Raw genomic sequence first — 26,754 nt, forward strand, 5'->3', positions numbered from 1 at the left:
TACTGCTATCCATTAAGTAACAACTATTCGGATGGTGCAAGTTAAAAACCTTGCGAAGAGCTAGAAATCTATGGTAACATCTCATGCTACAAAAATAATAAAAGAAATGTAATAAAAGATATAAGTATACGTTTACTGGACACAAAAATACTACAGAGATAATACTTATTACGTAGCGATAAGATAATAAACGCCTGTTGTACAAATATGCGTGTACTGTAGTAATGTGGGTAATGCAACTCGTCTGGAGCCAAGTGTAAAAATAGCTTTTCGATGTAGCAGTTTTCGTCTTTATAAGCATAAATTAGTTAAAAACTTCATGATAAAAGCTCATGTGCTGGTTAGGTTGTCGTTAGGTGCTGATAAATGCTGGTCAAGTGCTGGCTAGGTGCTGATCAAGTGCTGGTTGAGTACTGATAAAGTTCTAATTAGGTGCTAGTAAAATGCTTATGAAGTTCTGGCTAGGTGCTGATCAAGTGCTTATTAAGTGCTGATCAAGTGCCAGCTAGGTGCCGATAAAGTGCTGTTCTTTTACTGTTTATTAGTTCGTATTATTAATCATTGTTTGTATTAAAACTTTTGCCGTTGTCAATAATTGGTGGAAAGTCAAGTTTAATATCTCGTACAATTAGTAGCTTAAAAAAACCAGTCGTAGTGTCGCATTCGACCCTAGGAAGATGTGAAAACATAGATATGGATATGTGCAACTATTTTTTAGTGCGTTCTGAAACATGCAACACGAAAAAATTTAATTTCTTGAAATTTTGAAAAAGTCAATCTTACAAATAGTAGTTGTGTCCTCAGTTAATAAAAAACGTGAAATTGCATATCATATTTTTTATTAATAAACAATATTTGATAACGTAGAAAAAGTACTAAGAAAATCAAACCAACAAATATTTACATGATTGTTCATTGCAAAGTTTGTTGTTCATCACTCTGTATAATAGTAACAATTGGTTTGTGATAGATTTAGTGAGAAATAAATATTGTAGATGCAATTCTGTTAAAAAATCTGGAAAAAATTCCGTGTATAGTCGTACCACCTATGGAAGTAGATTGATGTCGATTATTATTAATGTGTAAACGTAAAAAATCTTGAAGAAAGACTTTTAAAGGCTGTGAATTTTCATTATTGAAATTAACATTCAAATTGCCAGAAACAATCATAGGCAAAGAATTGTAATTTTCTTGCAATGCAGTAGAACCAATATCTGAATGGTAGCAAATTAAATCGCAAAAACCGAATGATCTTATTGATGTTAGTATTTTATGAAATATAAACAGCAACGTGCTTAGAAAGTAAGGTTATATTTATACGCGTTAATTGTAACTGACGGACGCAAACTAATACACACGCATAGATGGACGGCAACTGTCATCTCTCTCAGTCTCTTCCTGTGGCTTGTAGACCACTCACCTCATCTCTGAATTAGACAGACCAATATTCTTGCAGGCGGCAGCGTAAACGAGCAGCATTGGCCACTTACTGGCCAGCAGCCGTACACAACATGGGCGTGTGTGCGCGCGCACATGCATACTTAACTGCTTGTAGACGACTGTGATATAGTGTATCTATATATTTTGGCTGGCAGCAGCGTAAACTCAGTGCTCCACACTAGAGAGAGAGAGAGAGAACAGTATTAGTATATCTACGTAGGGGTGACAGAAAAAGCTTTATGCTTTGAAAATTTTTACTGCCCATGCAGAAGTCCAAACCTCGTATAAAATTTTTTCACATTAAAAATTACTTAAGAAATATTAAAAGTAAGAGATGGAGAAACCTCGAACTTCTACTAAAATTATTAGTCGTTCGTTTTTTCTGCCCACCTGTTGACAATCCGTATGTACTGCCAACCTTTGAGAAAAAGTATTAAAGGATTTAAGAGTGATTTGCAAAAACAATCTAGAGTCATATTTCTTGTAATTATCGTCTTGCCGTTCAAAGTTATACTGCGTCTGAGAATTAACGGTCACTTTTTCATTATGATAAACAAGTGGCGTGCGCGTTGGCATGGCTGCACAGAAAACGGCATGAAAAAGAAACAGCGTTCGTGCTCGTATTGCCATTGCGGATGGAGGATGAAATAGGAGCGGTGTTTGCACTACCTATTTGTCTGTAGAACAACATTTTAATTACAGATTTAATATTTTCAATAAATATTGTATAACATACATTGATGCAAGAAGGAGGCCACAAACGTACCACTAATGCCGGTTCTACACCTGGACCACGAAATGGTAGCATCAAGGGTTGCGTTCAAACTGGGAAAGCATGTACAGACACGCAGCTGGGTTAGCTTTGTATTTGCGGGTAGCTCCACTCTGCCAGGACGATCCAGGATAAGAAAGAGAGCAGGATAATTATTCCGATACAAGAGTTGCTACGAGATGTCAGCGTGTAAACTCATACTGCTGCTGTGATGATAGTTCGATAACGAGGCAAGATGTGAGCTTGCACTACCATGGTTGCAGCTGGATGAGGAGAAATCGGCGTTTGTAGTGCCTCTGCCACACTGAGACGAGAAGGAGGTGGAATGCAAACTCGCTATTATCAGGAGTAGGAGGTTGTGTGCTCAATCACAAATGCGGTGCATACACTTGCGATTTTCTTAAATGTAAAAGGTGGCTTGGTGATTTCACTGCTTTTCCAGGTTCAGATGACGACAGATACACAATAATCTGAAAACAATGAAGCATACGAGGAATGTTGGTTTTTAGGATTATTGTATACTCCCACCTAGAGATGACGGCAGGGAGACTAAACGAGATTATGCGTATTGGTTTCTGCTGTTTTTAGACGTATGGCATAAAAATAAGTATTAAATATATTTGACCTAACTGTGTGCGTCAGATGAATTAGTATATCTAAGTAAAACCAAAAACAAAAATCACTATATTATTGTGCAATAAACGGCTTATACATAAAGACGTATCCTAACGTCATAATAAATGATGATCACAGCATCTTATGATGGACGATAATTAAAAATACTTTAAAACTGAATTTATTTTAGCTCTTACTAATTTAATGGTTGTGATCGAATTCTTTTCAACGCCTACTTGACCTTAACAAACAGCCTTTGTCATTGTAATGTACCGGGATTTCGTTAGTACTCCTATACGGAAAATGTAAAGATGCAATTAGCCATTTACAAATTGTATAGCATCAAAGGTTATATAAAATCTTCTTGTCGATAAGTGGCTTCTGCAAATATTAAGGCAAGTTGATGGGGGCCATGGTTGTACTGTACCTTTGGCTATGAAGGTGCACATATGTACACGATGATACGTACAAGATTTTAGAGTAGAACTATTCTTGTACTACCATCTGAAGATCACATGAGGTCATGCATATTGATGGCTACTATCATCAGATGTGTAGTGTGTATGCAGTTGTCATTCATACACAACCTTTTATGTTAGGCATAATATATGTTTACTTTACTGCGGCGCCTGTCAAATGAACCATTATCAGAACTGGAGCCTTTAGTAATTTTTTTTTTTTTAATTGGTACATTATTTAAATTTTTGCTTGTAAGGGCATTTGTTAAAAAAACCAGTTGATACGGCCACTGGTGACTTTTGGAAGATGTGAACACATACTTAAAGTATGACAGATATTTTATGTATAAGTAATAGCTTACAATTTAATCTTGAAAAAGTGCTGTAGCAATATTAGTGGAACCGGTTTAAAAGAGAATTGTTGGTAATTATATTATTGATAATTTGATGTTTCCAACGAAATAATCTCTCATTGTTGTATTACGATGTATTTGTAATTGCTACTATAGTTGTTATTTTACTCGATGATCTATTACAATTGTTGTCATTCATGCTCAATCCAATATTAATTATGTAAAAAATGTAACAAGTACGTTCACAAATTAAAAGGTTGTACCTATATAAAGTACTTTGTACAGTTATACTTGAACCTGTATGTTGAGTACTGACCTTATCGACTGTAGACTGCTGCACTTCACTATACGCGTACACGTATACCCACACATATGCACACTTTTTTCTCTCTCTTTCTTTTTATTATCTTGCTATCAGCTGCTTCTGCTCTGCACTTATATACACATATATGCCGTGCTCCCCAGTTTCCATTTAGCCAGCAGCCGTGCATAGAGTATGTGTGTGTGTGTGTGTGTGTGTGTGTGTGAATGTGTGTGTGTGTGATCGTGCGTATGTATGCTTTGCTGCTTGTAGACAAATATGATATAGTATATCTATATATTTTAGCTGGCAGCAGCGTAAACTCAGCGCTCCTCAGAAGAGAGAGAGAGAGAGAGAGAGAGAGAGAGAGAGAGAACGGTATCAGTATATCCATACAGGCATGACGAAAAAAGCGTTACCCTTTAAACATTTTTACTGACCAAGCAGTCCAGACCAATTCTTGTATAAAATGTTTTAACATCAAAAAAATTTCCTGTAACATATCAAAATTTAAGCCAAATAGACTGGGATCTCAAAACATAAAGTCTTAAATAACTATACCTTTTTTTTATTAAGCTGTGGCTTACAAGAACTATTCATCTGATCTTCAGTGTGTTCATCTAATTATGCTAAAATTTGGTGTGGTTATTGATTGAAGATTACTAAAGCTACAACTCTGCACAATTTTACCCCTTAATGTTTATGCAATAAAGAGTTATTATTATTTGAATATTAGCCTGAAAAAGGAGGTTTTTACATTCTTTGAAGAAACCACTGGACCAACCAGGAGTAACTGGAGCTTACTTAGCCTTAGTGGGAAATATTTCTTGTTTGATTTTATTACAATCGATTGGTATTATCTAATTCTCTACAACAAATTTTTTTTTACTGCCCTGAATTTTCATTGCCGAAAACTTTATTTGATTTTACTACATTTGAAAATTATTCTAGACACCAGCTAGCGCTACCAAGAGTCCAACATTGACAGGGCGTAACGAACAGCATACGGTAGTCTACTATGCTGGGAAGTATTCTTTAAATTACCATACTAGCAGGATATGTAAGGTAAGTGATTATCTACAAATGGGGAGTCTTAAAATTCATATATTGTAGAAAGGCACTTGTCGAGATTCCTCATTCATACTCTTTTTTTTACATTTTAAAGCTTATGTATATTTTTGGTAGAAAATTTTTCCTAATTCCATAACATTCATGCAAATTTTGGGCCAAAAAGGAACCTTCTTTTTTTTTTTGAAAAAAAAAAAAAAAAACAGATAAACTTATGACATGGAAAATTTATTAGAAAAAAAATTAAAAAGAAGGTTACTGTAAAAATTTTTTGAAAAAACATAATAACACACTGCAAAATGACCGCAAATACAACCAGATTTCATATAAATAATTAATACTATTGTTTACACTTATAACATCCACTATGGACAATATCGACGAAACACCTAATGACATGTTGGACGACTTCGTTCAACCAATCGCTTTTAGTGTCGAAAGCGAGCAAGAGTCAGAAACACTGACAGTATTTTTGAAGAATAGTTCTGAGACTTAGGCAGAGTGGAATAAGATAAGTAGAAAGTTGTGCGTCCTTGTTATGGAGTTTTTCAAATAAACGAAGCCCAGGATAATTCAACGAAAAGTTTCTTCATTAAGACCATGCAGAGTAGAGTCAGGTGTAGAACCTCTCTGTGCGCAAAATTATAGTAAAGGAGATAAACCTTGTTCAAGTTATATAAAAAAATCCATCAGTGACTAAAATGCGTGGTAACTTAATGAGCAAAATTGTGAACGCGAGCAATACGTTTAGTATGGAAGGTATGATATAACATCCATCCCAAAGAATAACACAGAGTCATACTCTGCAGAAAATAGATGGCTTTATTGGAGAAAATACAAAGGAGCTTATTATTTACTCATGGGAGAGATCGTGAATCGAAACCACGTGCGATAGAGAGTGAAAGAGGAGACGGAGAATACGAAATATTGCCATCGGATTTTTCGAGAGTGGGGGTAAATCGTGTTGAACACAGCCCAGAGTTTATGTATACATTCGACTGTAAGGCAAAAATTAAACTAACTCCACCATTTGGAGACCTTGACAAAAATACAAAGTCCTCTTTACAAAATCAATTGAACCCTATGCATTTTAACGCTGCATTTTAAAACCCAGGTTTGTGCCAAGCAAACCAATAATATACTCTCTTTTATGCGCAACAGACAGGTAAGCCAATAACAAAATACTGCAATTAAGCCCAACGATTGCACAATAGCCTAACGATGACGTATGATTCAAGCTCACATATTATGCATTTCTAAAAAATGGCGATGAATGATAGTACAGATAGGGAGGCCGTGAAACAAATAACGTACGATCTCCAAGCGCCAAATAGTTAGAATGAAGCTGGCTTTAGACCTATGACTTTAAAGGAAGCAATTGAGGTGGCGTTGAGTATTAATAATAAGTTATAGATATGCGCAAAGTAATACTAATGATGACAGAGATGCCAGTTATCCATAATAACTAATTTTGTAACAGAAGTAACCCGATGATAAGCTTAGTAGCATGTGAAGCACCAGTTCGAAGAGTAGACACAGACAAACGGAGTGGTTCAGATAAAAATAACATATGGTGTTTGTATTGTCGGTAGCGTAATAGGCATGTTACAAGTGGATGCGAGGAATTGGGGGAAATTTTGAGAAAAGACTCATTAAAAGTTCTGATAAAGTCGAGACGCCAAAGCAAGAGCCTGTTACTAGGATCAATGAAAACGGTAATAAAAATTTCAATACACTGAACGGCCGCAGATTTGACAATAGAATCATAAGAAACAACAATATTGTAGAGGTAGGTATAATGGAAATTATTATAATAAAAGTGATTTTAACTGTGACGTCGTAGCTAAAGCTATCACGTCACTATATACTTGTATTTTGGGCAAGTCACCGATGGCTACCGAGTCCTATAATTAGACGCATATACACATACATATGTTGCTAACACATTACTTCACATATGTTCTCAGTGCCGCGGACTACATACCAAGAGGAGAAAGAAGGATCGATAGCAACGAGAGAAGTTGAATGTGTGTGAGGTATGGTTGAGTGAGTATATGTGTAAGCGGGAAAAGGGAGATGGATGAGCTTGTGACAAGTCGGAAACAAACTGAGGGCCAGTTCATCGCGTTGAGAAGTTAGTTTTTTAAAACTTCAACGACTTACCGGTTTTGAGGAGCGTTGGGGGTTTTGAGATGCAAAGAGAGGGGCGTGCGCACCTATGCAGACCTACTGCATATCATAGTCAGTATCGTACGGAACAGCATCGAGAGTATATATTCAAGTAAGGGAAAGTTATCGCAATATAGAAAAAGTGACAGGTGAGAGGAGAGAAAAATATTAGCCGAGATTCAGAAAGATACTTACGAGTGGTCAGAGATTAAGGAAAGATATAAAAGAGAAGAGGGTAACGGAGTCAGCTAACAGAGATCAGAGTAGCCGCAGATTGCCCAGCCAAAAGTTGAACGTGCAGCTGGATTACCACGGCAATCAGGACGAGCTCCAGGTAGCACCAAGTGGCAGCGAGAATAGTGAGAAGGTAGGTGTACTGTACACTAGGTGGTACACCGTGACAAAGGGTTGGGGACGATTCGAGCAGGCCAGAGTAAATTTGTGTGGGCTTACATAGGATTAGGGCGATTTAATCGAATACGAGGTGTGTTTGAGGTTGCATGTGTGTGCGTCTGATCTAGGTACTGAAAACAGGCAGCCAAGCCAAGGAGGGGTTCGGCAGTGAGGACGACTAAGAGATGTTTGCACGAAGACATTTACCTTGAGAGCAGTGTACTTATATATACCAAGAGAGAGAGAGAGAGAGAGAGAGAGAAAGAGAGAGAGAGAGTAGAACTCTCAGAGCGTGCGTAGGGTAAATAAATAGTGCGGGTGCGCTGTAAAGTTCATAAAAGTGATTGTGTTTATTCGTAATAAGTGCCTCCTTTTTCCCTTTTTAATTTTTTTTAGGAGTGTTAGGGCGTTTCCAAGCCAGACACCTATGGCAAACCTCCTGGAGGAGAGGAATCCAGTGTACAGGGACTAGGTAAGTGACGTACGAGAGAATTTTTGTGACACGATCTGGGTGGCTGTTTATCGGTCAGATAAATCTTCGTCACATAACAGAGAAAATTATACTGTAAATAATAACAAAAAAGTAACTACAGAAAAAGCATTTATAATAATAATTATAATGATAATAATAAAAATAACAAAAAAAAATAATAATAACAATAATAATAATTATAATCTTAATAATAGCAATAATAATTATAGTAATAATAATAAAAATAATGATTATAGTTACACGTGGTTTAATTATAATTATTGTGATAGAAATAAAGAGAAATTTTTATTCAACAGTTATAAAAATAATGCACAAATAAAATAATCATTCTAATAGAAAAGATTACTGATTAGACGGCTCAAAAAAAAAGCATTTAAACGTTCAGGATGATCAACGTGTACTCCAATCATCGAACATGTCACAGCAGTAAATAGAAGGTCAAATACTTTCGAAGAAGAAGAAAGTATAGAAGAGTGTGAAGCGACAAAAACTCATGTTATAACACGTGTGCGTGATATAGATGCCTACAGTTAAGAACAAGAGGATAAGTCACTACAAACAGAGAGACACACTATGTTAAGTGAATTGCTGCACACGGAGGCCCAGAGAAATATCCGTTAATATCAAATGTTCTAGAGACATGCAACCGTCCACAAAATGGAGGAAAAATGCTAAGGGACTAAGAAAAAACGAGGAGCAGCCAATTCGTACCGCAAAAATATGCTTATCTTGCCTCAAACATGCACGGCCCTCAGTAGTTTCATAATGCCCTTACCTAAGTAAGAACGCAAAGTTTTACGCAGACACGGGAGCAGAAATCTCGATAAAAAGAGAGAATTGTCTAGATTCTAGAATACAGTTAAATGGGAAAGAGAGAGTAAAAATAAAAGGTGTTACTTACGGAGCTTGCCAGACATTAGAGTTAACCCTAAATAATTTAATGTGTAATTTACATGTAGTCCCTTAAAACTTTCCAATAGAAGTAAAAGGTATCATAGGATGGGACATTTTTCAGTTGTAGAACAGCTAAGTAAGCACCGTAAATAACAAACTAGAACTAGATGGAATCGAGATCTCATTAACAGAGCCAGAGAGCTTCGAAATCTTTGCGAGAACGAGGCAGGTTATTCACGTGTATGTAAACAAATCGCATAAGAACGTGGAAGTATGCTGGGTGCCCTTAAACAAACTCCATAAAGTTATTATATTTAGTACTTTAATAGCCTTAAATAGCAATAGTTAGGTATTGATTGCAATAGGTGTATAATGAATGTATAAATACATCAAACGAGATAATAAATAAATCAGTACCAATAGTAGATGTATTGAAGTGCGAGACCATTAAAGCGGCTGACTTAATTAACGTTGACGGGTACGACGTAAAATCAATGGGTGGAGCATTAATACGGTTATTTAAAGCTAAAGAAATATTGAAGAATAAAACCAGGAGTAATGATTATAAATACGCGCGTGAACCAAAAATTGGAGACATAGGCTGTAATTGCAGCAATACGGCAAAATAAAAATGGTAAATATGATGAAAAAGTAGAAATGGATAGAAAAGGCGAGTCAACGAGATAATGCGACTTATAAATGTTTCAAGCTGCAACGAGGAGGAAAAGTCACACGTCCGAAAACTTATAGAATATTATCCATTTGTATTCGATCTAGACGGAGAGCCGCTAAAGGCAACAAATATTCTAAAACATCCCATAAATTCAACTATGGATAAACCCGTGACGGGAAAGTGACATAGATATCCACCAGCATTGAGAGAGTAGATGTAAATCGAGATAAAAAATTGCCGGTATAGTTGAGCCTTCGAGATCGCCATATAACTCAAATATGTGGATAGTGCCGAGACATGCAGGGCCAGTTGGAAAAAATTGCTGGCTGATTGTGACTGATTTTATACAACTCAATGAAATCACTGTTGCAAGATGTCACTCTATGCTATTTCGAAGCAATATACTTAAGCACTTAGTGACCGCTCATTTTGTTACAGTACTGGATTTGGAACAAACGGTATTTGCACCAACACTAAAAGAGCATTAATGGCATCTTATAAGATTCTTAAACCGTCTGGCAGAGGCCAGTGGAACAATTGAGCCAAAAAAGCCAATTTTCAAAGAAAGAAGAAAAGTTTCTGGGACATGTTGTTGAAAGTGGACAAATAAAATCTGACCCAAAGCAAATTGAGAAAACGAGGAAGGACCCGATAACTCAAATTGGAGAAGAAATACAACAATTTTTTGAACTTCTCACATATCACAGACAATTTATCCAGAATAATTTCAAAATGTATCAGTTGCTCTCTAAACTCTTAAAAAAAGGAACAGGGTTCAAATGGGAAGAGGAACATTAGCAAGCCTTCCATACACTTATTAACGCATTACGTAATGAGCCGATACTTACTGCACCCAGTTTAAAAAAATCTTTTACTGTTACGACAGACGCACGGAAGTACGCTATAGGGGCAATACTAAGTCAAGGAAAGCTTACGAAAAATAGACCTTGTGAATATGCCTCATGATGCCTTCTTGGAAGCGAATTACGCTTTTCTTTTCATGATAAAGAATTGTAAGCCATAGTGTTGACAAAGGAACAATTTAGGCCATACTTATGTGGACGAAAGTTTACCGTCGTCATGGATCATGAGCCACTGAGGTGCTACTGTACGACAAAAAAGCCCAAAATATGGTTTAACAGGCTAAAAGCACAGTTACGAGGTTATGAATTTGACGTAATATATTGTTAATATATTTAAATAACAGCTTATACTAATATGCTTCGTGTGATTGCTGAAATTAGTATTTTCAACTAAGCTCACTGCTCTCTTATTATCACAAGTAACTTCTATGGGACCTTTTTCTTTGATTCTTAGCTCGTTTATAAGTTTTATCAGCTAGCAAGTTTCTTGCATAGTTTGTTGATAGTGACAGATATTCTGCTTCGGTATTTAAGAGAGCAACAGGGGGCTCCTTTTTGGATTCCAGCTAACTGCCAACTCTGCCAAAAAACATAGACTGTGGCTGAATGAAGATTCCCCATGTTAGATGCTCAACTTCCATCATAGAAGGCTTGGAGTCTAGCATCTGATTTTTTGCAGTATATAAATTTCTACTCTATTATTTCTGCCAGATACCTAAATATAAGTTTAAAAATATTCTAGTACTGCTCTGAAAAGTTTCTGCTTATACCAAAGTATCATAACAGTGTCTAGTAGCGTGGCTGATATATAAGCTGGGTGCATGAGGGTGGAGGGGAGGGCTGGCGCCACTAGTCACTTTTACATTGGGGCTTATAGGATTTTGGGGGAACTTTGCCAATGATGGCTGCTTAAACTATTTTCTTCCATAAGATTTAACATGTGTTTTAGGGAAAAATGATGGCAGCACTGGTCATACACCTGGCCTATAGCGAGCAACCAACAGCATTTTAGTAAGGGGTCTTGTTCAACCTGCCTAGCTCTTTTAAGTTGGCTGTAGTGCACAATGGGTTACAAGATCCATGTACAAACCAAATGGTAATGTTGTGCTGACTGGAGTTTACTGGTCTATGTTAAATTTTTTCAGAACACATTCAATATTAGCTTTTTTGCTCTAATCAAATAAAACAACCCTTCTTTTAATCGATGTTCGTGCTGATTCTTAGGAATTCACTAGCCTTGACAAGATCCTTGGTTGGAAATGTTCTTCTCATGTTCTATTTGACTAATTTTTGGTACTACATATTATGAGGAGAAATTAAAATATCGTCAACGAAAACAGCTATAATAATGATGTTTGAGCCTAATATGTAGCAATACCTATGCACAGGCACCATTTTAAAATTGAACGAGATTATTATCCACAAACATTCTTTCTAGCCACGGAATTAAGGTTCTGCTTTTTTGCTTTAGACAATGTTATGCTTACAGTTGATACACCCTGAGTTAGTAGAGACCATTCATACTATAAGCATAAGCGCAATTCATTGGTCAAGTTCATCCAAGACGTAATACATATGTACACAAGCTCATATGACGAGTGGGTCTTATACGTCACTTACATGCATGTGTGTATTAGCTTCAAGGTGAATATTTTATAATATGCTGACATAAAATGCGAGTAGCCTTGTTGTAAGGATACATGTATGTATTAAAATTCTACATTGTCTGTACGTTTGCATAAATTTTATTGTATGTACGAATGAACAGTTTACTTGCGCATTGATTGTCCATTTCTAATAATGTACACCAATTTAAACATTGTAATTAACTAAATATTTTATTACATAAAAAATTGATTTTAAAATCCCCAAAAGAATTAATTGCAAAATTTATAAACTTATTTGTCGCACTTCAACTTGTATTTGATGTTTCTTTTATTGCTGATGCCAGCTTGCATCATCACTAATCCAAAAATCTCAATCACACCTGTCAGAAAAATGCGATTGGTACTATTGTATTGTTATTACCTAATACATGACATCGTTACATAAAATACCATCGTGCAAGCTTACTGCTTAGCTGTCAATGTAGTTTGCCATAGTATCTCTTATAGTTTGACCTTATCGAACCAAAAGCCTTTTATACTCGTTCTGACGCTATAAAAACTCACTATAAAGAAGAAGAATTGTTTTTTTTTACGCGTGTCACCTGTTCTCTAAGGTTTTAGTTAACTCTTGACTCCTACATCTAGCAAGTACCTTATACGCGTAAAGCATATTGTGTTGACTGAGGCAACTACAGTGCATTTCGAGGATATCAATAGTCTCGGACTACGCTAAGGAGCGAGGTACAACGAAAAAGTTTCGCTGAAAGTGGTTTTGGCGACAGCAGAGAAAGCAAAAACTGCAACATCTTTTCGGCTATGAACTTTTTTTGTGTAGTTTAAGGGACCACTAAGAAATACTGCACGAAGCAATAAAGAACTCTAAAGCAGCAGTAACAAACATAAGTGATAAATGTAAGTTATTTATCAGTAACATAATTAATACGAAACCTTGTGAGAGTGACCAGAATAAGTTATGTTTAATATATTTAATTATTTTTAACTGTCTGAATAAAGGGATACCGTAACTTTAATTATCTATATTATTTAAATACAGACTTTCATGCAACAAAAATGATCAAATGAAGCTTATGAGCTGAATTCTAAGAGACCCACGAATGGCACTAAAATAAAACGGTCAGTACCAAACTTTAAAAAAGTCTGGTCATAACACAGTTATCATTGATGATGTCATCTTGGAAGCTGTATGATTAATGTAAGTATTTTTCTTATTTCAAATTTCCATGCAGAAGAATAACTAATACATTATTACATGTACAAACACTAAAATGATGTACTTGCTCAAGCTGAGGTATAGGTATGGAGAAAAGAGAAATAAAGACAAAAAGAACATCTGTACCTATACTAGAGGCAAAGTATATGTATGCATATTGTATCAAGTTGCGTGGAAGCGTGACGAGGTACGTTTGAGAAAGCAGACGAAGTCTCTGTGACCGCGTTACTATTTACTTCAAATTTGCATACTCGATTAAATATTAAGAAATAAGTATTTTTGCCAGTATGCCCGATGTACTTTGGTTTAAGTCAGTCTCTTTATTAGTACTCCACAGCTTTACCAAAAAACATAAGTCAAAAAGTCGTTAGAACAACAAAAACTGTACATGTATGTCTCGAAATGCTTAAAACTTGATTTTTTCAGGCTCAGTCTCCAAGAAATGGTTTTATCTTTTAGCTAGCTATAACCCAAATTTATCTTGTATTTAATTTGGATAGGCATGCTCTTAAAATTAAGCAAAGCTACCAACAGTGTAATATTGGCTACAGGTACTTCCTAATGTCACAGTAGAAAGCACGGAGCGTTGAGAGTTCTCAGTGGCTAAGATGGTAGAGCACTTGCTTCCCACCTGGAGGGCTCGGGCTTGAGACTCCGCTCCATCACTTCCTCCTGGGTAACTCTATGGTATTTTTTATATAAACTAATCACTAGGGTATCATATGAATAAGCTTCTGGTATATAGAATCTTACTGTGGCATGCAGTTTTGCGGATAATAGTGGAGAACTACAATGTCTTAAAACAGTGGAGGGGCAAGTAGGTGACTCTCTCAAGTAAAATCTAAATTCGTTCCATAAATAATCAATAACACAAATAATAAAATATATCTGGAAAATTGATGTCGTGTATGTGTATGTATGTGTACCCACAGCCATTAAACAAAGCCAGATGAGACGTGGCATCGCTAAAGTACGATACTTACTAGGATGCAAATTTTAAATCATGCATACAAATTTTAATATCTCCAATACATCAATGTCCTATCATCCTAACCCTAAATTACGTGCACTTTAAACTAGAATAACCTAATTAAAGTATCTAAATGAAAATTCGCAATAAATAAATTAATTATCAGCAATAAATTAAATAATTTTTTAGTAACAGTGTTAAATTATTATTCATACCGTTCCTACATATCTCCGTAGTTCGTTAACGTGGATTAACTGTAAAAAGAGCTTGATTCAAACATAACCTTATTTTACTTTCTTTTTAACCGTGTGCCATGAGTCTGAGATTCTGTCAAGAAATTTACTGATTTACGTATTATTCAATAAAACAGCTGCTCACAACTAACCGTTTAACACAGCTGTAATAGTATCAACACAATCTGATTTGATAATCTGATTGATAAGTCTAATCATTTTCCGGAGTGCCCGGAATAACAGGCTGTAAATCTAAGCCTCATTTAACTGAGCGATTTGGGTAGTCAATAATCATACATTAATAATCAGTTTTTTGACTAAAGGTAAAATGAGAAATTATTTAATAAAAACAAATTTTAAAGTAAGTTATGGTGTACATAGCTTTTATGGTTGTCGTACGTATTTCTGCAGTATAAAATTATTCATTGTAAGAATTATTTTGCTATTTAATAACTGTAATTTGTAATGTTCGGATTCCATCGATATATAAAAAAGGTATAAAAATAAAATCTAGTCGAATAAGTGAGAAATTTGAGATTTTTAATGCGTGTAACTACTTATTTATCCATACATTTTTTTGGAAAAAGTCAATTCTTGTAATTAGCTTTAAGAAAAAATTCCTGAGAATTATAAGATTACGTAGTTGAATAAAAGAAAAAAAAAGCATTATAGATAAAAATCCTGAAACAGTTTTTCTTGTTGCAGGATGCTTTTGGTACCAGCAGAAGTGTACTTGGCCGCAGGTGCTCTGCATTGTCAAACTAGAATACCTCTTCATTTGCAGAACATCTCTCAAAATGAACGCTATAGGTTAACCACAAATACACAAAACTATGGATCAGGTATTGTTTAGGTAAAAATACTGTATTGCATGTGCAGCCTTATCTTAAATTAAGAAAACCACAAGGAACCACGCATTTTATAAAATCAATGTAAATGTATGGGTACGCGTTGTATACGTATCTGACGTAGCAAGATTTACGTAAGTGACAACAATGAACTGACGATGTACCTCCACTTATTCAAGGAAACATTTATTTAGAAAAATTTAGAAAAACAAATATGAGACTCCGGAAAAGCCTGATACATACCCAAACACCGGCCGCGCCCTCACAGCAGCTTGCACCTGCAGGTAACGATGTGGGCTAATCATAAAAAGTTATGTGTTATGGTACCGGACATCGTTTATGTGAATCTTGCTACGTCAGATACGTATACAACATGTACCCATACATTTACATTGATTTGAAAAATGCGTGGTTCTTCGTGGTTTTCCTTATTTCAGATAATGTTGCACAGGCAATACAGTATTTAATATCGTCAGTTCTTTGTTGTCGCTTATGTAAATCTTCCTACGTCAGATAAGTATACAACATGTACGCATATATTTATACTGATCTTAAAAAATGCGTGGTTCTTTGTGGTTTTCTTTATTTCAGATAATGCTGCACATGCAATACAGTATTTTTACAGGAACAATATCTGGTCCACAGTTTTGTGTATTTGTGGTTAATCTATAGCGTTTATTTTGAGAGATGTTCTGCAAATGAAGAGGTATTCTAGTTTGACAATTCAGAGCACCTGCGGCCAAGTACACTTCTGCTGGTACCAAAAACATCCTGCAACTCTTGTCATTTTTGTTAATGCCCTAGCTTGTAATCAGATTTTTTTTTTTTAGTTATGCACTGAACTGACTTGGCAAGTTTTTAGATGTGCTAGTATACGGAGTAGTCAACAGTAAGTGTTCAAACAGCCCTCCAGTGAATTAGTACTAAAAGTTACAGTAACACTCAAAATTTTTGTATTTGCCCTAGTGTGTCCTCTTATTATCTTTGTTTTTAGTTGTGTAGTGGATTAACTGGTCAGTTGTTCTCAGTTAAGTAACTTACTTATGTTTCACCAGTGAGTGTGCGAGGAAGTGGAATACAATGGACTGTTCCACTTAGTGGAACCATCATCTGGCAATTAAAAATTATGCGCTTGCTCCAATCCATACATTGATTGGTTTTCCGATTTACAATAAGCCAACTGGTCAGTTAGTCTTGATTTTTAGAGTTTACTGAGCTGTCACCAGTGAGTGTGCTCAAAAGTAAGAAATCATTATTTTGGCTCTTCATACTCAAGGACTAGCAACTATAGTAAAGTGTTCATACTGGTTGTGTCAGTGTTCTTTTTAACTCTCTGGATATAATCATGTTTACCGTTATGTACAGATTACTTTTAGAAATGTCCTGTAAATTTGGAGAAAGTAGATTTGTCGACTAAGAGCACCAGTACCAAGAACATCCTGTGGACTTGGAATTTATGTATGGATTGACTGGCCAGTTGGTTTCAGTTGAGTAATCTTACTTATGTTTCACCAGTGAGTATGCGAGGAAGTGGAAAGTCATAAAATGGACTGCTCCTCTTAGTGGAACCATCATCTGGCACTTAAAAATAATATGCTTGCTCCAATCCATACATTGATTGGTTTTCAGATTTGCAATAAGCCAACTGGTCAGTTAGTCTTAATTTTTGGAGTCTACTGAGCTGTCACCAGTGAGTGTGCTCAAAGGTGAGAAATTATTATTTTGGCTCTCCATACTAAAGGACTGGCAATTTGATTAAAGTGTTCATACCGCTTTGCCAGCGTCCTTCTATGACTTCTTTTTCTTTCTGTAGAGTTTATCCTCAGAGTTACGCTGAAAATTTGGAGAAAGGCGAATTGGATATTTAGATTATTACTACCAAGAGCATTCTTTTACTATCCGTTTTATTTTTGCTATATCCTCATTTATTTCGGCAGTGTTTGCATTACCTTCTGGTTTGACGACTCATTGATTCTCTGCAGTCGACAAAGCTACATTCTGCGTACCAGTCTTCTTTTCCCTTTGGCACCTCCCCACCACGGCATCCTCCATCAAGAGTTGATTACACTACCGACACTGAGAGTCCGCCCCCCCGATGCTAAGCGTTGTGTGATTGGCCGAAATTATTAATGTTAATTTTTTAATACCTCGGAGAGTGCGCATCAAATCAAAATTTTGTAAAGAGTTTTTCTATCAGTCTTGACGAGCTTTATCGAGTAGTTTAGTTTTCCTTACTCATTTTTGAAACACGGTGTATAGTAAGGTATTAATATATTTGCTGTGAGATTTGCATAAAGTACCACTGAAAAGTCAACAGTACTTAGTTTGATTTTGTTAAAGTACGAGTACTAAATAGTATGATACTACAAGTGTCATATAAAATTTACATTGCACTAAAAAAAAAAACCTTACCGTTTTTATATTTTTATTTCAGAATTTGTCAAGACTTCAGATTTATAAGGAAGAAAACAATTTATAGCCTGTGCGTAAGGGCTTTAGGAATTCCTTACACAATATTAAATTAACACACCAAACTTACCTAACTTTTTGTTGTATTAAAAGGTATTTTATGGGGTACGTATATACGTGCTGCACATCCTGGTCATTACATACATGTTTCTATGCATGTATCTAGGGGAATGTGCAAAGCTTCGGTTTGGCTATGGGTGCGCACCAGCTACGGTGGTTTCCAGTGGTTGAGTGGGAGAGGGGACTCACTTTACAGATCTCGGAGCAAAGGGCTCGAGAAGGCAGTCTTAAGGAGTCCTTTCTGAAAAGACGACTAAAAGTCTAACTGGAAAGGGTCTGGGAGTGTTTATCTTGCTTTTCACCGGAGAAACATGGACAGAGCTTATTACATCATTTCCCGCTGCTGCATAGTCGAAAGATAGTAAGTTTTTCCCTTCGAGTGATGGTATCATTTTCTCATTAATTCGTTGGATAAGTTAAGGTAAAGGACGTGAATTTTCCTGGTTGCTTAATTGATTCAACCAAGTGATGATCCCAAATTGGTGACTGGTAGCGAAGGAGGGCTATTTTTTTTGACTCTTAAGTTTTTTTGTGGTGTGTGGTGGCTTAGCTTGGAGGAAGCTCTCCAGCGTTTCCCAGTGTCTCTTTTTTTCTTTCAAGTTTTTTGCTGTTTTGTCCGATAAATTTTTGATCTTAAATACGGCGTTCTCGTGTTGTGGTCCATGCAGTAGTATTACCTATCCGCGTATGAAACATCTAGGCCTTTCTAAATTTTTTAGTTGATTCGAATTTTGATTTATACAGATAAAGGTCAAGAATTGAGTTCGAGTGCATTTTAAATTTGCGTAGAATTATTTTATTTAAACTTAAAGCAGTCTTGAGTTATGTCATTATATTTTACTTTCTCTTATCGCTAATATGAAATTTCAAATATTCTAATATAACTTGCGTTACATTGTTGATATTCATTTAGAGTAGTTAGTAAGCTTAGTCAGTAAGAAGCACAACTTTGCTGAAGGTTACCGAGTTGGGTTGGCGATGTATAGGGAGGATTTCACTAAAGTTTTTGTGTGTCAAATATTATTTTCTTAATACGTTTTTTCTTTTAATCCAAAGCAATTCGTTTGTTTGATATAGTTAGTTAAATCTTATTTTTTATGACTTTTTCTTGACGCAAGGTTATATTTCGCAAATTTTCTATAGTTTAAGAAAATCATTGTTCATCCAACTTTTTCTTTAATAACTAGAACACATAAGATTCTTTTTTTTACAGCCTTCATTATTTTTATTTAAATCATAAAAAACGGGTTTTAGTTAGTGGAATAATCAATCTATCGATTACGGTTTGGCATTGAATTTGATAGTACGATTTATGTTTTTTTTTGTTCTTTGACAAATTGAATGAACCTTAAGAATTTAATTAAATTTTACTTTGACTCTAAAATTTATTTAGTTACCTCTATGCTCAACTCCTCTCTCCACCGTAATTTTGATTCATTACGTGAGACCATTTACCTCATCTTTAAAAAAGCGAATCGTTGCAACATATATGTATACAAATATATAAGCAAACATAGAAGTACTCAGAATGCGCGAATCACATGTATCATAAGTATATGCATTTTATGCACGTGCGGGCTCAAATACGTAATAATAATACAATTTTTACTATTTTAATATTGGATCCTTAATGACTGATTGAAATTAGGTATAATCGAATTTTTTTAGTTTCTATTATACCAAGTTTAATAAAATTTGAGTTGGAAGTTTCATTTCTGCCAGGGGTCCCGAGATCCACACCTGGTTTTGTCTTCGGTATTCCTGAACAACCAAAAATAACTTGTATCTATAAGCTGCTCAGACGTCGTGTAAGAAATGTGGCAAAAACTCTTAACATCGTTGCTTATCGCTAATAAAACTATTATTGATTGAATCCATTTGGCCAAAATGTTCAGCAATATACGAGGACCACAAGTGAAACCCTTACTACTTTTCGTTGTTCTCATAAATGTCTATTTAAAACTCATGTCCGATGAAATATCACACAAGAATTTATCAGATTGTCTGATGGTAAGGTAGCCTTCATTTTCTAATTTATCAAGCTCAAATAGATCTGTAATATTTTTCAATTTCTGCAAATTCTAAAGTCATATTTGATTAAATTTGGCATATAAATTGCATGTGAAATCTTGTTATATTATAACAAAATTTTTGCACCTCTTAATCCATAATTTTTTGTTCTGTTTTGCCTAAATTTCTCACATAAAAATTAATAAGTAACAAGTAAGCACTGTATAACCATTAAGAATTGATTACTAAACAAATTTTTTATCCATAACATAAGCACTTGAAACTAACCAAGTCTAAATTACGTACCAAATGTATATAAGTCATTATAAGATGTAGTAAAGCCTAAGAACTTTGTTTTTATACTATCCTTGGAAAAAATATATTTTTTTGTAAATATACAGCTTTGGGCTTAATTCTAACCAAAAAATAAATAAAAGTTTTTAATTTCTCTTGTCGAGGTGCCCCAAATAGATTACTAAGGGTTTTTTTCTAATGTTCTCCTTGTACTCTGCTTTTCAGGAACCTGATACTTTAACGTTATTATTTGGTCTAAAGAGGCAGCGAAACTGTCGATGATAAATTTTCATCAGAAGTACAGGAATTCAGCAGGAACGCTTCCAACTATGAGCCCTGTTTACCAAAAAACAAGGACAGTGTATTAAGAAAAAAAAAAAAAAATCTTGGCTCAAGAAAGTCCTCCTAAAATTCTTAGTTTTATTAATAATAGAGAAAAAGTGAGAAAAGCAGACTTCTTAACTCAAACATGTCATCATTTTTTCAGTTTTTTTAATATGAATTACGAGTGGATTTATTGCATTACATATTGGTGATAACGTTTACAAAAATTTAACGTCAGTACGTAATTTGCATTAAGGTCCTCGAATTTTCCTAATTGTGCTGATCTCAGATAATTGCTTGCTTAAGGCTCAGCAGTAGTTTCGTACCTCAAATTTCTATCCCAAAAACGAAGCAGGAAAGTTGCTGCCTAATTTTCTAGAGGATACACTCTCCGGAGATTTTTCCGTGGGATCCTAAGAACTGATGGGCTCTTTCACTGTAAGTGATTCAACACAACTGATAAAGACTAGTCCAGTGAACTTCAGTGCCTTAACTCCCTCTTGACTAACAATCTTTATTATCTCCTTCTCAGCTACCAGACCCATCTCATTCGAGGGCCTTAGCTATCCACTCTTGAACAATAAAGTGCAGTTACAATCTATTTTATAGAATCCAGAAGATATCCGGCCAAGGCTGGAGCATCTGAGTGATACCAAGTGGGTCACGAGGTGATTTACGTTGTAGTTATCTATATATCAGTAAATGATTATACAATAAAAAAACAACGGTCAGAGGCTGCTTGGAAAGCCAAATAGAAGGTTGTGCTTTTTGGGCACATAATATATATATTTAGATACAACTTTTACCGGACAATGTATTTATAAACCCACTGCAATGTATGGAAAGTGATAAAAAGTAGTTTCCTTGAGCTTAAAATATACAGTAATAAGGTACAGTTTCAATAAATTTTTTAATATTAAATGAATCAAAAACTTTAAAGAGTAATATACATTTGAATCAACTTTCTAGGCTGATATCATTTTTAACACCACACTTGCCACATTTTTATTCAAAAAAATGATTATAACGTATTCGTATTGAATGATTTAAAAAACTGTATGGTTCTCCCCATGTTTAATTTAAAAAATTATTAACGAAACAAGTAACCTTATTAAAAGTCATGTAAACTTACGTTTGTGTGAATGGTCCCTAAAAATTTTCCACTTTTTTTCTATTGTAGAATGCTATAAGATAAACATTTAAAATTTGTAAGTGGATCCACAAGGTCTTATGCATAACGCACCTGTATAAGTTATTAAGATGAATTTGAAATACGTCCAAATACGTCACAGAGCCCTTGTCACCGGTAATAAGTGGCGAGGGTCTCGTAGGTAGCTCTCTCTCTCCTGCATGTGGCTTTCTGAAGAGTATAAAATCCCGGTATCAGACCCGGAGGCCATAGCAGTAAGAGTAACTATGGAGCTTGGTCTGACTCCCTTTCCGTTTGTCCTATACCCATATCTTGAGATGTGTACGTGCTATGGTAAAAGAATGTATCTATAAATGGCAGCTATCGGTGTGTCGGTATCTCGGGAGCGGGCGTAGTATTGTGTTGGCTGATAGTGTGTGTTGGACCACATAGTATATGGTGCCCCTGCGTGGCGAGACCAGGACAGATACTTGAGCTCGCTGCGAGGCTGGCACCGGAGCATCACGGTGCGGCCTCAGCAGACTCTCACCTGCCGAGTTACCGTGATGTAGCATAGCCGAAGCCTCAGTGCCCTACACGCACACACACATACACACACACGCGCGCGCGCGCGCACACCCACAAGCCAGCCCTCACACGGTCACCCAGATTCCCCGGTGCCCTCGACGCCCGTAGCATTGCCCGGAGCATCACCGAGTATTCCACTGGAGCAATATACTGGTAGGTGAATACATATAGTGTTGATGCCGTGTATCAAGTGCATGAAAGTGGTCGTCCCCAATTACCCTTTCGGGATGCCATATAGAGTCAGCCCGAGTCCCCTACCGCTACTTACCAGGTAAACGACATCACTAGATATCAATTAGTGACAACTCAGGAATCATTGCCTAGTGGTGTGCCGCTCTATAATTGTAATTTCTATTACAGTTATCGATATGAATAAATAAGTAATTAGTAGTCAAGTGAGTCGTGTTGCCGTGTCTTGTCTTAAGCGGTGCCAAGAGCAGCTGAGGCAGAGTGGTGCCTCAGTGCATGATTAAGAAGTGCTTCTGAAGAAAATAACGTGAAAGGCTATCCAAATTGCGATCACTGTACGGCACTACCTGTTGCTGCAATCGGTGATGCACAATACTGGCTGTACCTGGTCCTTTTCCAATCCCCATTAACTAAATGTTGAACGGCATAACGTAAATAAAAAGTATTGAGGGTAAAGTAATAACACCACACACGTTAGTCACAATCCCCGGCTAACGTGTTACGAAGTATAACTTGAAAAAAAAAATTGAACTACCATATTAGCTGCTGAGTTATTTGGCCCACTCTCACCGTTAGGACTCTTCCCCTCCCCTAACGACGATAGAAATGTCTGTGGAAGTTTACCTACATCCCTTTCTCTCTTACTTACTATCTTTCCAAATCTTCTGAATTAATTATCTAAGAACTGTAGAAATAAACGTTAATCACGCTGAGTACCAGTTTATCTCGTCGACCCGGTATCATTGCTGAGTCTCCTACCAACTTCAGCGACCACTCAATTCCAGTAGAGACAACTATCATGGGACTAGCAAGTAAGCTCAGCTCAGAGATCACTGGAGAGTAGAGCCCTTAAAAAGTATATCTATGTACATCTCTTTCAAACATGACACTGTATTGCTACATATGTGACCGGATAAATTAGTCACAGAGGCGCGAGAAGCATATCAAGTGGGATACGCTCTAATATAAATAGGAGGGAGAGAAAACAGGAGAGAAAGAACTATCCAAGGGTAAGGAGTGTGTGGAAGAAGCATGAGAGGGGAGGAGAAGAAAGAAAAGAAGATAGATAAGCCGGAGCAGGATAAAAGAAAAGACGGAGAACGGGGAAGGAAAATTCGAAATAATGAGGGGAAGAAAAATTGGAAGAGAAGAAGAGAGTTCAGTTCGCGATTAGCTGAGAGGCGAGGAGTTGACCAAGGAAGTGTAAGGCAAGGAGTGCGGGTCGATACGATTTAGACCAAAACGCGATTCCGCACCGAGGTTCAAATTGTCAGAGATTTTCTTCGAATTCACCTTCACCGTTTCAGCGAATACGTGTCTTTGAAACGAACAGAGAAAAAATCATTCCAAAGACGGTGAACTCAGAAACAACCTTTAGCTAAAGGATTATTCATGGCAGCTCTACGCAACAACCAAGGATTGAAACGAATCATCCCACACAGAGAAGGTATACCTTAAGCACGACTAATAAAAGAAAAAAAACAAGTTCTCTCTCTATATCCAAAGCATGTAATTATACAGTCAACAGATAATGATGCGTTATGATGATTGATTGCGAACATTTAATGGCAAATGAAATAGCGATATTTCTTTATTACTTTATAAAGTTTTTTTTTATGTAGTTGTATCATTTAAAATTATAATAAAAAACAAGTTGGCTGACCAACTAACCTGAATTGATTGTAGAACACGTTTTTTTTGTTTGAGTTGTGTTTTGATATTTAAATATATACGTACAACTTTTTGTAATTATCATCTAATTAACTTTCATACAGAGATGGTTAGGCATGTTATTAAAAAAATAAGTAGATAGCTTATGTTACTTACACATTTCGTTATATTATTACTTTAACTTTTGATATAAAAATTAATATAACTATAGTTTTATTTTTACCTTGGTTTTTTTTATAATTTCTATTGTTCTTTTCATTTCTATTATTATGAGTCCTTTTAAAAGTGTGTACAAAGTTATAAGTATTAATACAACATTCTTAGAAAACTCATTATATCTACTAGAAATTATTATTTCCTAATTGAGATACTTAATTTTTTCTGGAATGAGGACCAGAAAAAGTTGGCTAGAATCTATAATCAGATATTAAGAACTCATTTGACAATAAAGCCTTGAACTTAAATCTTAGAAATATATTTGACGTGATCAGTTTTCTTTCGTGTTGTCTTTTATTGGTTTTAAGATCCAGAATATAATATAATCCGTAATGCTTCTTATACGTATCTTTTAATACGTTATAACCTATTTTTATATCAAAATATGAAATTTGCATTACTACTATTAAAAGCAGTATAAAAATATCTAGTGACAGGTATTCAGTATTTTTCTGTATAAATGTGTGTAAAAAACACTCAGTAAAATTTTAAATTTTTTAAAACGTACTTCTCACTACTGCATAGGAAAATTTTTTTAATACTTTTAGCTGAACAAATATTTTGTGGAAATAGCATATTCAACTAAATTCCGTGATGTGGTGGCTTCTAAGAGACCTTATAAGCTTATATTAAAATAATAATGTAAACAATAAAGTTTTTTCCTGAATTTGCTTTACAATAATATTTTACTGGCTTTTATTTTCTGTGATGTAATACATGGTAAGCGTTTCAATATATACAAATAGTTTTTGTAGTCGATTGCATTTATACATTAGTTATCTTTTTCACCCATGATTCCATTTTATATTTAACGAATTTCAAGAGGGTGTAGTTAAACAAATGGTACTCTATTGGGCATTGGCTAATATTTTTGATCAACAACACAGCATACTATACTTTAATTGTTGCGTTCTTTTATTTTACATCCTTGTTAAAAGGGTTGTAAAACAATGAATGATCCACTATAACACGTTTTGAATAATTTTACATACTTTACTGTGTTATACTAATCATACCGTTTTATTTTCCACCTACATAAAAGGAGTTGAAAAAAAATTGAAGACCCACTTTTTTGTATTGACTACTTTTTTTAAGTATTGTCTTTGATGTTTATAGTTTTGCATATTTTCTGTACATGTAAATAACACTCTTTCCGAAAAAAATTTTACCATTTTGTCCCACTGGACAGACAGAGTACAGACAGGCGTGGACTGAAGCACACGTATAACGATTTTCTGGCAATACTGTTCTATTTTTTCGCATTACATGTAACGTATTCAAATCTTATGCAAACATCTTTGGTATCAATTCGTTATAAAATTTATCACAAAAATGTATTTTTTAAATTAGAATAACATACAACAACAATCAAAGCATTTTCATTTTTTAACATATTTTTTACTTTTAACCATTTTTAACAAATTAGCAAGTAAGGGTACGTTTTGTAATACCACGTTCTTCAGTCAATAGTTTTTTTTCATAAAAAGTATAAGCTTCCATAACATTTGAAAAACGTACAAACTTTTGTTGAATTTGTAAAATGTCTACACCTGTCAAACAGATGCCATCAGACGATAACATATTCTTTGTTTAAGTATTAAGAAGTTTTACAAATCTTTATCTCATTTTTCAGGACAGAAAATGGAGTTTACTTATGCCACATACAGAATTCTGTGATTACGTATCAAATCAAACGTACATAGAATCTACAGCAACTATTAGTCCAATGTCAGGTATAGTTGATAAAATACTTGTAAAAAAAGGAGATAACGTTACAGCTGGTGATCAACTACTTGTAGTTATAGCTATGAAAATGGAGGTAAAGTAATGTAAAATAATGTCTGAGATAAACTGTAGTGATTACGTATCAAATAAACGAACTTTTTTTGCTATAGTATTCAATAACAGCCACATCTAATGGAGTTGTAGAAGATATTCTTTGCGATGTTGGAGATTATGTCCCAAAAAGTAAACTATTGATTAAATTCCGAAATAACGAGGACACGTATCGTTAACGGAATTCCAACGTGCTACTATAAGGTGATAAATTATGAAAAAAGTGAAAAATTAGAAATATTTTTGGGACACTATTTTTATAAAAATTATTGTAATTATGTAGAATAAAAATTACATACCAGAATTAAAACCTTTTTAACTAAAAAAGAGTTGATTACATAGTTAAATAATTAGTATTATATGATTTCTGAAATTAATCAGAACAACCTCGTTTGTGAGTATGGATGAAAAAAAAAATTGACGTGTAAATTTAATGGTTGGAGTTAAAAAAGTATTAGGTTTTCACTGGTGATTGATTTGCACTGATAATTATCATGATTTTTTTTTGTTAGTGTGTACTTGTCCTAATCTATTTACATAAGTATTTACATTAGTTGGTGATTAAAAAATAGAGATAATAGATGTGT

The 26,754-nt window shown here is 35.1% G+C and overlaps 1 protein-coding gene across 1 annotated transcript in view; it reads left to right on the plus strand.

Moving 5' to 3' along the window:
- Mccc1 (Methylcrotonoyl-CoA carboxylase 1) overlaps window positions 1–26,463 on the plus strand; it is a 518,283-nt gene extending 491,820 nt beyond the window's left edge. Inside the window, exons 8-9 of the mRNA XM_023389291.2 lie at window positions 25,965–26,150; window positions 26,227–26,463. Coding sequence (XP_023245059.2) covers window positions 25,965–26,150; window positions 26,227–26,346 — 306 coding nt within the window. The 3' untranslated portion in view covers window positions 26,347–26,463. The remainder of the gene's footprint in view (window positions 1–25,964; window positions 26,151–26,226) is intronic.
- Window positions 26,464–26,754: the final 291 nt, after the last annotated feature.

Source organism: Copidosoma floridanum, unplaced genomic scaffold, assembly GCF_036245765.1.
Source record: "Copidosoma floridanum isolate Cflo_tuat_1 unplaced genomic scaffold, Cflo_Japanese_pri ptg000005l, whole genome shotgun sequence".
Lineage (NCBI taxonomy): Eukaryota > Metazoa > Arthropoda > Insecta > Hymenoptera > Encyrtidae > Copidosoma > Copidosoma floridanum.